This window comes from Alosa sapidissima, chromosome 4, assembly GCF_018492685.1.
Source record: "Alosa sapidissima isolate fAloSap1 chromosome 4, fAloSap1.pri, whole genome shotgun sequence".
In the NCBI taxonomy this organism is placed as follows: Eukaryota; Metazoa; Chordata; class Actinopteri; order Clupeiformes; family Clupeidae; genus Alosa; species Alosa sapidissima.
This window is the reverse complement of record NC_055960.1, coordinates 29390065-29405740: the sequence shown is the minus strand read 5'-3', so window position 1 is coordinate 29405740 and position 15676 is coordinate 29390065. Positions and strand designations below refer to the sequence as shown.

Sequence of the window (15676 nt, the reverse complement as noted above, 5' to 3'; positions counted from 1 at the left end):
ATGTGTGACAGGGAGAAGACTGGAGATCCTGGAAGTGTGTGAGCTATATTGCAAATGTCTTCTCTCTCGGGCATCATTCATACATCAAGCTGTGGCCAGCCTTCGTGTCGTTGAGAAACACAGTTTTTGAACACCTGCTCTGAGTGTTAACAATCCCTGTTGTTTCAATTTGACACCAAGGCAGTGATAGCGAGAGCTTCCGTCGTACAACGAGACTCAGTTTACCTTGTAGGCTAGCCTTGTAGGCCTTTAGAGGTTTTTATATTCTGTCAGCATAATATTTATATATTGAATGAAGCGAGTCATACACCTTTTCTCTTATTGCCGATGACTATTGTAACTTCTAAGCCTTGTGGACGTGTGCATCAGTGTAGCGCAATGACACCATGCGGACACTGACGACCTCTATGCTGCAGTAACTTCAGAGGGTGGACAGATCTGCCCCCAGGCAAACCAGACACGATGCTTCAAAGCGCCACCCGCTATCTGATCTTTTTTCAGTATATTGGGACAAAGTACAGGTAGCTTGCATATTTGCTGTAGGCTTTAACTATGATTTAATAACTTTATAAACAACATCAGTTAGGAGTGATTAAAGAGCAGCTGTTTTTTTTTTTCTACTTACAGTGGCGTAGTGAAAGCTCCACCTCACCAAGCTGTTCTGGGTGTTCAGAATTATTTGGAGGTCAGTTTCTGTATATTACATTAACCTAATAAACTGTTTGTCTGTCTATCATTGTGAAATGTGTGTGTTATGGAGTAAGGCTCCAAATTAACTTTCTGTTTTCAATCTGCAAAAGTATTTGTGTACCAGCTTGGTCTATGGGTGACTGCTTGACTGTGCTGAAAATGACACACTGTTTGGCATGCATGGGGAAAAGGCCTATTTTTGTGGTCATGCCCAGCTATGTGGGCCCATTACACGAGGAAGCAGACAGTTGCTCTGATGTGGCCTCCAAAAGGGCTCAGTGTGCAGAGACTCAGAGGTTCGTCGGCATAATTTGGGGGAAGTTTTGCTTGTCGTTGTGGGATAAATGTTAGAAAATGTCTAACCACTTTAAAGTAATGGAACAATCCAACTCTGTGACCTGGACACAGTGACTCGGTATCCTGAAGAAATACTCAAATGGTATTAGCTGTGTGTGTGTGTGTGTGTGTCAGTCTTTTCATCCTGTCATCGTGCTCCAACATGTATTGAGCTTGGGAAACAAAAATGGCTCTGGAACAGACATGAAGGCAAATTGTCTCCACTTAATTTGCATCTGTTGATGCTTGATGTATCCGTGACAACACAGAGACTGGATTGAAGTGGTTTATCTCTGTAGCCTGGTTCTGCTGCACTCATCCGTGTGGGTGGATGCACAGAGCCAGAGGTTGATTCTGTTACCTGCTTCCTGATGTCAGCCATCACTTGTACAGACGTGGCCCAACTCTGGGGTGAGGGCCGCCATGACCTACTGGTTAGGGCTTTGGGCTTGAAACCGAAGGGTTGCCGGTTCGATTCCCGACCAGTAGGAAAAATGTGTGCCGGGGAAGTGGTTGAGCACTGCTCTCCCATGCCTACATCCACGGCTGAAGTGCCCTTGAGCAAGGAACCTAACCTCTCCTGAGCGTCACTGTAGCAAGGCAGCTCACTGCTCCAGGTTAGTGTGTGCTTCACCTCATCACTGTGTGCTTCACCTCATCACTGTGTGCTCACTGTGTGCTTCACCTCATCACTGTGTGTTCACTGTGTGCTCTGTGCGTTCACTAATTCACGGATGAGATAAATGCAGAGACCAAATTCCTTGTATACGCAAGTATACTTGGCTTATGAACCTGATTTACGTTCCGGTTGATTTGCGCCTGATCAGGGCTGGGCCTGTTCCCAAGTGCGTCCTCTCTCAGAGTCATACAAACAGGTCTTTTGCATCGGCACCTTTCTTTTTCTCTCTCTCTCTCTCTCTCTCTCTTTCTCTCTCTCTCTCTCCCCATGCTCTCTCATTCTCTTCCTTATTTTTCTAACACATATGTTCTCTGTCTCTTTCTCTTACACACACACACACAGACACACATACACAGACACACACACACCCACACAAACACACACACAAATATGTGCACAAGTATCCCTGATTCATGCATATCTTTGCAGCCTTACAGTATAGAGTAATGACAACTGTTTAGCCATATGTCAGTCAGGTGTGTGAGAGAGAGAGAGTGTATTCTCTTCTCTTCTCAGCCTCACATTTGAGTTCTCCTGTCCTCATTTCACCTCTCTCCACCGCTCTGTCTGAGCATGCTCAGGGCAGCATCAGAGGCCTGGGCCTCAGCGTCTCCTCACATCAGCACCAAGTATCACGCTCACACTCACACGCTCACACTCACACGCACCACAACAGAAACCAAAACAGGCCAAGGCTCTTCACAGCAGTAGCAGTGTGTGTGTGTGTGTGTCTGTGTGTGTCTGTGTCTGTGCACTGCACAGACCTCTGTATCGGTCAAGGTCACTTGTGTTCTTCAGATAGTTTTGAAGTGTTAAAATAGCTTATAAGGTTATAGTGCCTGCATTGTCTGCTGTGTCCAGATCTCTGAGTATTTAGATTGCCATGATCACATCAGAAGGAGTTGCTCAACCAAAAGCATGAGAAAGCAAACCACAGGACAAGGGCACCATCATTTACTGTGTTTGGGGAAAGATAGGAAGTGACTGATATTAGACTGGCAATTAATCTCATGTGTTAAATGTGTATGTATGTGTGTGTGTGTGTGTGTGCATGTAGAGGATGTGCCACAGAAGTACAGTATTTCTCATGTGTTAAATGTGTGTGTGTGTGTGTGTGTATTTCTCATGTGTTAAATGTGTGTGTGTGTTTGTGTGTGTGTGTGTGTATTTCTCATGTGTTAAATGTGTGTGTGTGTGTGTGTGTGTGTGTGTATTTCTCATGTGTGAAATGTATGGAGCTGTGGTCCATTCTGCTTGACTCCAGGGAGCCTTTAACATTTGCAAAGTAATGTATACGAGCAGGCAGCCCTGAAAGGCCTGAATCAGTGATCTCTCTCTCTCTCTCTCTCTCTCTCTTTCTCTCTATCTATCTTGAGACGTTGGACAGGCCGGGGTGTAGAGTTCCCTCTGCATGTTCTGGAAATATGTGGGACAAAGACAGAAAACATCTGTTTGGGCCCCAGTCAGAAAGTAGCCAGAACAGCACTCTGCATTTCTGTAGTGTGTGTGTGTGTGTGTGGGAGGGGGGTCTCTCATGGATAACACTGAATATTTAAGCAAATGTTTCATTTGATTTCCTCTACCGCTCTAGGGTACGTTTCGCAGAACCATAGTTGCTAACTGAATTAGTAACTTTGTTGGTTACAATGCAATTTCCCATTGCCAACCAACTAAGTTGCTAACATGTTAGCTAGCAACTATGTTTTTGGGAAACGCACCCCTGCCTGTCACATACTTGAATAGCTTTAGGGGGTTGTTCTTGTATTTCAAACACAGCCTGTATTAGGCCTGTACATCTATGTTGAGCTTGTATTATCACACCTGGGGTTTTATGCTTGAACTTGTTGCCTTTTTTGTGTCAGGGCACAGTGTGAGGACACTAGGATGCTGTGCTGCTAGTATGCAAATAGGCATAATGAGAAGAGGGAATTGGGGCAGAAATAATGTTCATATATTTGCCAGTTTGTTTGCTTTTACAAGTTGCTTGAATCAAAGCCAGCGACTGGGAGTAATATAAAACACTGATGTCCTGTTATTATGTTGACTGATTCTCCATGTCTCTACTCCAGCATGTCTTGCCAATGTATTGAGGTGTTGTCAAGTCAAGTTTATGTATATAGCAGATTTCATACACAATCCATTTCAATGTGCTTTACAAAAACAAAAGCAAAGAGGAATAATAGATAAAAGCGGAATAGGGAAACAAAAGCAAAGCTGAATAGTACATAAAAGCGGAAGAGGGAAACAAAAGCAAGGAATAATAGTACATTTTCAGCTACAAGCCTGTTTAGTTAGACCATGTAACTGAGTGATCTTCTCAGCTGTTGCTATATCACTTCCACACTTCTCCTTGGTAGCCATTCCCTTTAGGCCTATACATTACATTGTGTATGTGGGCCAATAACACTGAAGAGGTTTGTTGCATGATTTGCTATGTGTAGTGCCTTCCCAAAAATGTATTTGTCTCATATATATTTCATTCTATATTCATCAACGTCATTATTACTTTCCATTTGTTGTCTTATCTATATCGTATTACATCCTGTGCGTGCACGGTATTGGTCAGCGTTGCTTCCCTGTTCTTGGATGTGCTTTAAAGAGTTTTGCCTTGCCTGTTTGCTCTGCATACCTTGCCTTGCGTTAGATAACCTTGTAGAAGATGGTTCTGTGTTGGTTGCATTGGTAATCTGCATACCCAGCTCTGTAAGAGCTCTAGTCCGCTGGTGTTTATCCTGAGCATACCTGCCATGTTGCCAGTTACGCATGCCAGTTATGTATCCACCTGCTGCCTGTAGCTTTCCTCCAAAACTCCAAAGCTGCCTCAAAGATTATATTCTGAGGACACAATTTGCCTGTTGTGTATCAACAACACTCTATAACAGTTATAATGTGATGTGTTAATCACAACATTTCTTCTAACAATTTGACAAACTAGGCTATTCAACTAGCCCACTTTGTTTACGAGACTCAGTGGCTGTGCAGTGTGCACACGCTTCCTTTGGGTTGTCAGGATTTTTGACAAAAGGGTTGAAATTGAAAGTAAGTCATTGTGTTGGCTATGTGTAGGGTGCATATCATACCCAATTTGGCAACCCGGGAAATGTCAGACTAACAGAAAAAATGAATGGATCCATGATTTAAAAGTTAAGTTTGATGGTCATGCCAATTCCGGGAGTTTCCCGGGAGAAATAACAAAACGGGAGGGCGCTGGGAGAAACCCGGGAAAAACGGGAGTGTTGGCAGGTATGATTGTGAAGGCTGATAGCCTCAAGGGGTCCTGCTGATGTCCGCCATCTCCCTCCTCCTTCCAGGACGCAGTACGGAGCCTGAAGCCGGTTAACGAGGCGGCGGTGTTCATCTCCAGTCGCACAGACACTGGCGTCCACGCCCTTGGTAACTCCGCCCACGTGGACATCCAGCGCAGAGAGGGGAGGAGCCCCTTTAAGGAGGAGGAGCTTGTAAACGCCCTCAACCTCTACCTCAAACCACAAAACATCAGGTGAGTCCAGGCCTTCTGTGGATCAGTGGATTCTACGGGTCGTAGTTCATAATTAGTGATGGCGTAGCTTAGCGTAGGGTAACATTGCGTAGGGTAGAGTAGCGTAGTGTAGTAAAGGGGGTAAGTAGTAATTAGCCTCTTCACTTGTTACAACATTTGCTTCATAAGACAGACAGAGTGTGTTACAATGTTTTTGTTGTGCTATGTAGAGCAGTGGATGTCGTAGCGTCTGAGAAACAGTTGCCCTGGGTTCAAAATTCCAAATACAGCATTTCAAGTCCCTGTCGCCTTGGATAAAAGTGTGTGCAAAATCCCACTCTGTTAAATCCAATTCACTAGACTTTAAGTAAGCAGTTCTTCATGGACCTGTTATAAATACCACAGATCTGGTACTCATTAAGTGAATGTAGAGTGGGAGGATTTGTGGCCTAGTACGGAGTAGACATGTTGTCAGCCTGTACTCCAACATGCTATGACTTCAGGCAGAACAACCATCAGATATATGCCCCAAATCTCCAGGGTAATCTACATGATGTCATCTAAAGTCAGCTGAAAGGCAACTGATGTGCAGTCAAGCCAATGCAGCAGAAGAGAAAACACTGTGCAGCCTACCTGTATGTGTGTGTGTGTGTGTGTGTGTGTGTGTGTGTGTTTGTGTGTGTGTGTGTGTGTGTGTGGGGGGGGGGGGGGGTATGTGTATGTTGTGTGTTTGTGTGTGTGTGTTGTGGGATTGTATGCTGCTGTTTAAGGACTTTATGTAAATATATGTCAGTCCAGGGCTGCGTGTGTAAATGTGTGGCTATGCACGACTAGCCCCATGTGTTAGCATTATGGGCTCAACACACTCCCCCCTCAGAGCTCACAGAGGTCACACAGGGGAAGAGGAATCTTGAATTTCCCCTGGGGATCAATAAAGCAGGGCTGTAGTCAAGACCACCTTTGTCGAGTCCAAGACAAGTCCAAGACCAGGACTAGTCGAGACCAAGTCAAGACCGAGTCCAAAGAGGTTCGAGTCCAAGACAAGACCGAGTCCAAAAAGGTTCGAGTCCGAGTCAAGACCGAGTCCAGGATAGGAAAAAAAGTCTTGTGCATGACAGTATCAAGACAATCATTTTGGGTTATTATTATTATTATCTAAAAGCAAAAACAGTGTGAACACACCCAGGATTTGTAAGTGTAGCCATTCCCCTTCTCCAATATTATTATAGGGCTGTCAAACGATTCAAAATATATATTTTGAAATGAATTAATCTTGATTAAAAGTTAACCGCAATTAAAAAGTTCCTAAAGACTAAAGCTTCAACATAAATCACAAAATTAATGAGTAACCACAAAGGTAAAAGTAAAACACTTTTATATTATTTAAATGATAATACTGACACAGTAATTGTGTTTTAAAGTATTCATTTCTTAAGAAATACTACACATATAATGCTGTTTAACTCATTTGTAAATGGTGCACTGTTACTTTAAGCCCATTGTGGCCACGTTCTCATAATGATCTTTTTTTTACCAGCTCCATTGAAATATAGCCTATAGCTAGTCCACAAGCTCTAATATTGTTTGTACCACATGTATTGTACAATATTAACAATGATAAGCATGATATTAAGTTGGTATAAACAGTTTTCATTCCTTTGGAAATAGAAGCATGTAATGACATGATGCTAGCTAGACATTTTCTGTTTGCAATTAAAAGTGAATGATGAGCCTGAGCCAGTCACCTAGCTATCTGAATGGAATGTGTTTCAATCGGCATAATATGTGCTTCATGTAAACAAATTATGGAAGACTTCAAGACTCACCAGTTCCATTACACAAAGGCAAAGACAACTCTTCATGTTTTTGTCCATTTTTCAAATCACAGTGAGTGCAGCCTACATACATGTTTATAACTGGTCAGTAGTGGAAATCGGATAAATCCGCAATCTCCTCTAACCTCGTCTTTGTTGCCTTCCTTTTATAAGTTTCTTATATTAAAAAGGAGATATCAATTATCATCAACAACGACAAGCCAGCTGGAGCCTGCCAATCGTTTTCTCTCCTTCTCGTGTGCGTTCAGACGCGCTCTTAATTAAATGGAGTAGCATACGTTCAAGTTGGATCTTAATGGAGAGGAGCCGAAAAGTATCATCTTTATGTAACTGTTGCAGTTGGTGCATTTTGACATTGTAAACGTTATCTAACAAGAGTGAAAAGCAGTTTGCAGTAAAGCTACTATTTGGCTAAATGTTGGTTCCTCTTTATCTTCAGCTAACTCCACAGACAGTAAAATAAACTCTCAGGCTTGCGGTTTTAGGTTTTGCGGCTTCCGTTACGTGACATCAGCCCCCCACAAAGGTAAACACTATTGAGTTAATATTTTGTAACGCATTATGTATTTCAAAATGAATCGCGGCGATTAACATTGATGGCCCTAAAGACACCTGGACTCGGTCGAGACCAAAAGCCATATTTGGCAAGACCAGTGGCCGAGACCGAGACAAGACCAAGTCCAAACACTAGCGAGTCCGAGACAAGTCCGAGACCATAGAAAAACGGTCTCGAGTCCGGACTCGAGTCCAAGACCGGACTCGAGTACTACAGCCCTGCAATAAAGTATCTATCTATCTATCTATCTATCTATCTATCTATGTGGGTAGGAGAACATGCAGGTGGAGAGGGTGGGCAGGAGAACATGCATGTGGAGAGTGTGGGTAGGAGAACATGTGTGGCAGAAGGTGGAGTTGAAGCCATAGGCTGTAGAGGAGTTAATGGCTGATTATGATAAGGAGTACATAAGGTATGTATGGAGTGCATGATTATTATAAGGAGTGATAAGTTTGACATTGTTTCAGTTTAGCTATCAATGTGTCTACATGGCTCTTAAAACTGTACACTGATGAAGATTTGGGTTGAATGTTACTATTCATATTCCCATTATGCTGTTATTGCAAAAAATGCCAAAATATTGTGATATAGCTTCAAGTCTGCATTTCTCATCCCTTGTGGAAAGCACAAATGGTGACTGTGGTCGGTTATGCATGGTTGACCTTGGCATAGTGCTGGGCGGTATACCGGTTGACACCGTATACCGGTGTATATTTTCGTTATGATATGAATTTTTAATATACCGCCATATCGGTGTATTTGATTACACAACGTTTGGAACACTGCGCCGCGCGGGAGTGTTTCAGACGGGACTTTTTTCACACGCACGCATGGTGCGACTGCGAGCGAGGCGTAGTGAGGGTAAACACAAAGCACCTTACGTTTTTCCACATTTTTTGTTGAATAATAATTGTTTGTTTTGTTAAGGAAAAATGTTAAGGGATACTGCATTGAAAGGGATTTACCGTCACGAAAATTCAACAATTGTCAATGATTGTTCAACAGCAGTAACTAGCTGGCTAGTAGGCGATGTCGTTAGTTAGCAACCCACCGAACACAGTGAAGTTTAATGATCTTACCATTCATCTGAAATTATCCAGGTAGCAAGTAAAGCATGTCATCAGTGCACCAAAACAAACTTGTTTGTTAATGTTTTGCCTAGCGAACCGAACCGAAGCTCATGGCAGGCTAACAAGACATCCACATGAAGTTAACGTTAGCCTACCACTATAATGTTATGTAAACCACACAATAACAATAAGGCATGTTTCTGATAGGCCTATTTGACAGAGTAAGCATATTAGCAGAGAGGTTTTATTTTCAATTGTATAATTTTCAAAAAAGTATAATTATTGCAAGTTGCACTACTTTTTGTATTGGTTTTATACAAGATGTTTGTGAAATTTGCACAGTAAAAAAATCTGTATTTTGACTGCAATTGTCTTTGCATTCTGATTCCTCACTTCATTAGAATCATGAGTGGGTCTTTGTAAACAGCATCATTTTCTGGGGCCATGCAAACCTGCATTACCATTAGTGTGGAGTTATTCTACAATCTACATCATGACAGGAAAATAGACCATCCTTAGTCAATCTACTGCGGCAATTCCTCTCTCAATCTGTAGAAAATACTGTGAACATCTGATTATGCATGAGAAAAAAAAATACCGTCATATACCGTGAAACCGTTAGAATTTTGAAAAATACCGTGATATACATTTTTGGTCATACCGCCCAGCACTACCTTGGCAGGATGTGGGTGTCAGACAGAGGTCACCATCTCAGAGGTCACAAGGTCAAGCATCACTGATGTGCTCCTCTCCAGCGCCTTTACCATGAAAAGTCTCTGATGTGCACCAGTGTCCAGAGAGCCGGACATCTTGAGAGGGTTTCTCTTTGATGTACATCTGAACATACGCCTACTCAACAGTACACTGGCATGGTATGTAGTGGCTTATGCAATCCCTATGGGGGAGGGAGAGAGAGAGAGAGAGAGAGAGAGAGAGAGAGAGAGAGAGAGAGAGAGAGAGATGTTGAAGGAGTGTATGGGTGTGAGAAAGAGAGAGAGAACTAACATGAACCAGACAAGCCAGAGGATCATCACAAAAGACAAACATCAAAGATCTGCGACCTGATTGCTGACTAGAAAACAAATGTACAAAATATTTGTTATTGAGCCTAAACTAGATAATTGTTTAGTTGGATTAAGCTGAGCCCACAGAGATGTGCATTTTGCAGGGAGAGAGAATGCACTCCAGGTGTAATGTCTATTTAAACCTCTCAAACGTCACAGCGCCTAACATCGCGCTGTCACCCTAACTCTCTCTCTCTTACTTGCTCTCTCTCTCATTTTCTCATATTATCCCTCCTACTCTGTCTCTCTCAGTCTCTCTCTCTCTCTCTCTCTTTCTCTAACTCTCTCTCTCTCTTTCTTTACCTCCATCTCTCTCTCAGTCTTCCTCATCATCTGCTCTGCTCTGCTCCCCCACTCTCACTCTCCCTGCAGCTCAGATCAAAGCGCTTCACTCCTTCACTCACAGTGTCTTTCCTCTCTGTCTGAATCCCAAATTGGCTGCAGAAACGAGGGCAGAGCGCGGAGCGAGAATAGAATAGTGCGTGAGCATCAGAGCACTTCTGTCGCTGGCGGAGAGGGAAGAGAGAGACGCAGCACTGCTGAGAGTAGCACCCTGAGGTGGGGCACCCTTTAAACAGCGGACTACCCCTTTAAACAGCGGACTACCCGCTTTGGGGCAGCCGTGGCCCGCTGGTTAGCACTCTGGACTTGTAACCGGAGGGTTGCCGGTTCGAGCCCCGACCAGTGGGCCACGGCTGATGTGCCCTTGAGCAAGGCACCTAACCCCTCACTGCTCCCCGAGCGCCGCCGTTGTAGCAGGCAGCTCACTGCGCCGGGATTAGTGTGTGCTTCACCTCACTGTGTGTTCACTGTGTGCTCTGTGTGCTATGTGTGTTTCACTAATTCACGGATTGGGATAAATGCAGAGACCAAATTTCCCTCACGGGATCAAAAGAGTATATATACTTATACTTATACCCCTTTCGCTCTAATCTCCGTGCAGTCTCCACACTAGATGTGTATAAGTATAATATATATATAAGTATATATACTCTTTTGATCCCTTGAGGGAAATTTGGTCTCTGCATTTATCCCAATCCGTGAATTAGTGAAACACACACAGTGTACACACAGTGAGGTGAAGCACACACTAATCCCGGCGCAGTGAGCTGCCTGCATCAACAGCGGCGCTCGGGTGCTAACCAGTAGGACACGGCTGCCCACAAAACAGTGTACAGGGAGACTAACCCAGATCGCAACTCACTAAGGAGCAGAGTTGTTTGTGATCTGTTATTGATCACACATGCACCAGATAAGGGAAAGATCCATGTCAGAACACCATTTGGATCCAGTGGGATCCAGAGCGACCCAGTGAGCAGTTATCAGTGTGGAAGGGGTCGGATCCACAGGCCACATGGCTGATTAGGTGGGTAAGGAATTGGGTAATCCACCTGGGAAACCAGATTATTGGACTCTTGTAGCTCATCTGGTGTGTTAACAAGCTACAGTATCATGGTCATAGTACCTAGATTAGTAGTATGTAAGGGATAATGTATAGAACGCCGGTCATTATTGGGAAAATAAGTCCCGACAGGGCGAACAGGACCCCGACGCGCAGCGGATTGTCCCGCTTATTACACGGCTACTTGCCAAAACGAAATAATAAACTTCCCATGATATGACTAGCCTACATAGCCTAGCCTATTTGTTACCGTTCATCGTGGCATCTGCTGAGAAACATAGTTCGCAACAACACACGCTGCTGAACTTGAATCAAACATTCTTTAGAACACAGCTGATCAACCGTCTGCTTTCACGTTTGAATGAAGTTCCAGTCCTTGCGTAGTGATATGAAAGATGTATCAGAAGCACAAAACCTGTTGCCATTGACAGCGGTAATTATATGTTTGCAGCGGTAATTACATGAAAATATTTTACCGTAGAACTTTGGGAAAGCCCATTCAAGTCAATGGAGCGTTCTACTTGCCTTGTGAAGAGCCGTGTAATAAAAGTAAGTAATTGAGAGTGTAGGGGAGAGCAGAGATGTTGGTTTGTTGTTGGATGCTGTTTTATGGGTCAGTGTGTAGGTTTATGTAGGTCAACTCTCTTCAAAATGCTCCAGTAATTGAGTTAAATCTGAAACCATTTGCCCGGAAGAGAAGCTAACAGCAGAGCTGGAGCTCTGTGTGTGTGTGTGTGTGTGTGTGTGTGTGTGTGTGCCATTTAATTGAGGTTACAATAGCGCGGCCCATTGTGTGATCTAACGGGCTGGATTAGGAAACTCAGTTTTGGAGTCTGATTGTGTGCTCTTATCTGAGCAGAACCAAGTCAGAGGAGAAAAAAATTAGGTCTTCAGATTCACTGCAGCAACATTAATACTAGGCAACTGACCCCTGTAACTACGTCCACAGGACTGTGTGTGTGTGTGTGTGTGTGTGTGTGTGTGTGTGTGTGTGTGTGTGTGTGTGTGTGTGTGACTCCGTCAGTTTTCATAATATCAGCAAGTGTGGGATTGTTCCACGGCTGGAGTGTCACTTAAAGGCTTGGAGAAGTCCCAGTCTATGTCTCCACTCCTTTCTCTTCTCTTTGTTTTTTATTTTTTTATTCTTTCTTGTGTTTTTTACTTTCCTCCCTTTTCCTCTTCTTACATGCGTCTCCTCCCTCTCTTTTCTTCTCTTCCTTTCTCTTCTCTTCTTCTCTTTTCTTCTCTTCCTTTCTCTTCTGGTCTCTTCTTCTCTTCTCTTCTCTTCCTTTCTCTTCTTGTCTCTTCTCTTCTCCTCTTTTTTTCTCTTCCTTTCTCTTCTCTTTTCTTCTCTTCTCTTCTCTTTTTTTCTCTTCTCTTCTCTTCTCTTTTCTTCTCTTCTCTTCCTTTCTCTTCTCTTCTCTTCTCTTCTCTTTTCTTCTTGTCTCGTCTCGTCTTTTCTCTTCTTTTCTCCCAGTGCTTCTCTGGCATGAGGCCTGCCATCTGTATTTGGCACTTGTCATGTCATTTTTGTCTTGTACCAGCGTGTGTGTGCGCGCGTGTGTGTGTGTGTGTGTGTGTGTATGTGTATGGAGGAAGTGGTTCCAGAGCTGTCACAACAGATTGAGGCAGAAATAACAGAGGGCACAAGACCCCTCTCTCTTCCTCTCTCTCTCTCTCTCTCTCTCTCCTTCCCCTCTCTCTGTGTGTCCCATGTGTGTGTGTGTAAGAGGTGTCATCGAGACTCTGGCAGACTAACCCAGATTCTGTGGTTCACATCAGCACACTCACAGAGCAAGAGAAATGGGGTACCACACTTGGGGTCTTGCACACACACACATACACACACACACACACACACACACACACACACACACACACACATGCATACACATGCATACACAGACACACACATGCAGACATACACATACACACACACATACACGCACACATACACACGCACGCTTACACACATAAACACACGCTGCCGCTCTCACGCACTACTTCACCTCCGGAGCTACGACAAACCCAGCACGACTCCTGCCATGTTCGATTTGCATCCCACACTGCCTCTCTATGTCTGGGATCCCTACTCACAGAGGACTCCCCCGTCCCCTCACACACACACATGCACACACACACATGCACACACACACATGCACACACACACATGCACACACACACATGCACACACACAGGAAGGATGGGCCTTCAGCTCAGCACTGGCTCTGCAAACATCTGGGTCAGTACCTTACTCTGGTCCACTTCCTGGTGTGGGGTCAGCACCTTACACTGGTCCACATCCTGGTTTAGGGTTAGCACCTTACTCTGGTCCACATCCTGGTGTGGGGTCAGCACCTTACTCTGGTCCACATCCTGGTGTGGGGTCAGCACCTTACTCTGGTCCACATCCTGGTGTGGGGTCAGCACCTTACTCTGGTCCACATCCTGGTGTGGGGTCAGCACCTTACTCTGGTCCACATCCTGGTTTAGGGTCAGCACTTTACTCTGGTCCACATCCTGGTGTGACCCGGTCCAGATCTGGCTCTGGTCCGGTTCTGATTCAGTTCTGATTCCGTTCTGATTGCCTTTGGTTGCTACATCCACATAGCTCTGTCCTGTGTTCTGTTTCCTTAAAGGAATCTAATTTTAGCCAGGAGTGCAGCCAGGAATTGTGGACCCCATGAAATCTCTCAGTTATCTCTCACTTTCAGTAGCCCAGAAAATGACCTTTCTCCTGTCGAGCCTTAGCCCCCTTTCATAAAACACGTGTCCGTGTGTGTGTGTGTGTGTGTGTGTGTGTGTGTGTGTGTGTGTCGCTCTCTCTCTCTCTCTCTCTCTCTCTCTCTCTGACTGCCACACATCTGCTAAACTGCTAATGCGCTCCGCAGCAGTTCTGGAAAGTTCTGTGAGGTCCAGTAGGCCCCTCACCCAGCAGCGTCCCTGGGGCCCAGTGAAGCTGGCAAGTCCTGAGATTGACACTTGCTGTAAATGACACAACGGGGGCTAGCGATGGCACTGGACACATGGCGGAGAGCTAGCGATGGCACTGGACACATGGCTGAGAGCTATGGCTGAGAGCTAGCAATGGCACTGGACACATGGCTGAGAGCTAGTGACTGTACTGATCACATGGCTGAGGGCTAGCGAAGGTACTGGACACAGGGCTGAGGGCTAGTGACTGTACTTTGGCTAGCGACGACACTGGACACATGGCTGAGGGCTAGCGACGGTACTGGACATATAGCTGAGGGCAAGCGACGGTACTGGGGCTAGCGACGGTACTGGACACATGGCTGAGGGCTAGCGACGGTACTGGGGCTAGCGATGGTACTGGACACAGGGCTGAGGGCTAGCGACTGTACTTTGGCTAGCGACGACACTGGACACATGGCTGAGGGCTAGCGACGGTACTGGACATATAGCTGAGGGCAAGTGATGGTACTGGGGCTAGCGACGGTACTGGACACATGGCTGAGGGCTAGCGACGGTACTGGGGCTAGCGATGGTACTGGACACATGGCTGAGGGCTAGTGACGGTACTGGCTAAATGCAGCCTGGACTGAAGACCCTACTGGCAGAGGAATTTCTCTCTCTCTCCACTGCCTCCTCCAAGGCCTGACATTCCCAAAATAGCAGCAGTGTGAAAATATTTCCACCAACTCATGAAAGTGGACACACACACACACACACCAGGGTTTTCGTTGTCCGGTAATTACCGGACATTGGCCGGAAAAAAAAAGAAATGTCCGACAAAATTAAATCTCTCCGGTCAAATTGTCCGATTGAAATTGGCTAATAATCCCGTCCCCCTAACGCAATCTGAATTTGAGAATAAGTCTTAAAATGTAAGCCTATATTAAAGCAATATGTCCTCTGGCTATGTTTTTAAATGTACCATTTGAAAGCTATTAAACAACACGCATAGCTGCTGCATTTCAAATAGGAAGCGCACGCTTAAAACGTCCATGTTAAACAACGAACAAATGAGTGAGGCGGTTCAAACATGGCCAGGCCCAGGCAGACTAGCCTTAAAAGTTTTTTTCAGAGGCCAGACGCGATGGATGATGATAAATTGGTAACGTCTGAAGCCTCAGATGTCCGGTCAACCACCACCACCAGATAAAAAGCAGAAGTGTCGGGCGTATCTGTCGGAATCATGACGTTGGAAGTGGAGTTGCGGGGTTCCGGCCGCTCCAAGACACTGTCATTCTCCGTGTACACTGGACATGCAACTGTGCTCTGTACCCAAAGCATACAGTAGGCCTATGCTTTCTCTGTCTATGATCTGCAGGGTTAGGGCCTCCTCGACGAGGAGATTGCTGGTCCGTGGATAATTTCCGGCACAATTAAACGGTATCATTGAACCGCGGACTGAAATAAAAAGAAACTAAACATTTCCCAGAATAGGAAACATTTCTTAATTTATTGGTATCAAATAAAGAGGCATAGCATTAGGGGGTAGTGGTGTGAGCGCTCATTCTTGTGTGTGCACATCTGTGCAAGTTAAACAGTGGAACCACTGGAGATAACGTGGGTAGCAGCAACAAATAACGTAGCCTTTTT

At 44.8% G+C, this 15676-nt stretch overlaps 1 protein-coding gene across 2 annotated transcripts in view; it reads left to right on the top strand.

The window, feature by feature from the left end:
* Positions 1–15676, top strand: part of pusl1 (pseudouridine synthase like 1) — a 26486-nt gene continuing 10810 nt past the window's right edge. For both annotated transcript variants that reach the window (XM_042088337.1, XM_042088336.1), the window contains exons 1-3: positions 1–521; positions 628–685; positions 5017–5204. In XM_042088337.1, the coding sequence (XP_041944271.1) occupies positions 463–521; positions 628–685; positions 5017–5204 (305 nt within the window). In that variant the 5' untranslated portion in view covers positions 1–462. The remainder of the gene's footprint in view (positions 522–627; positions 686–5016; positions 5205–15676) is intronic.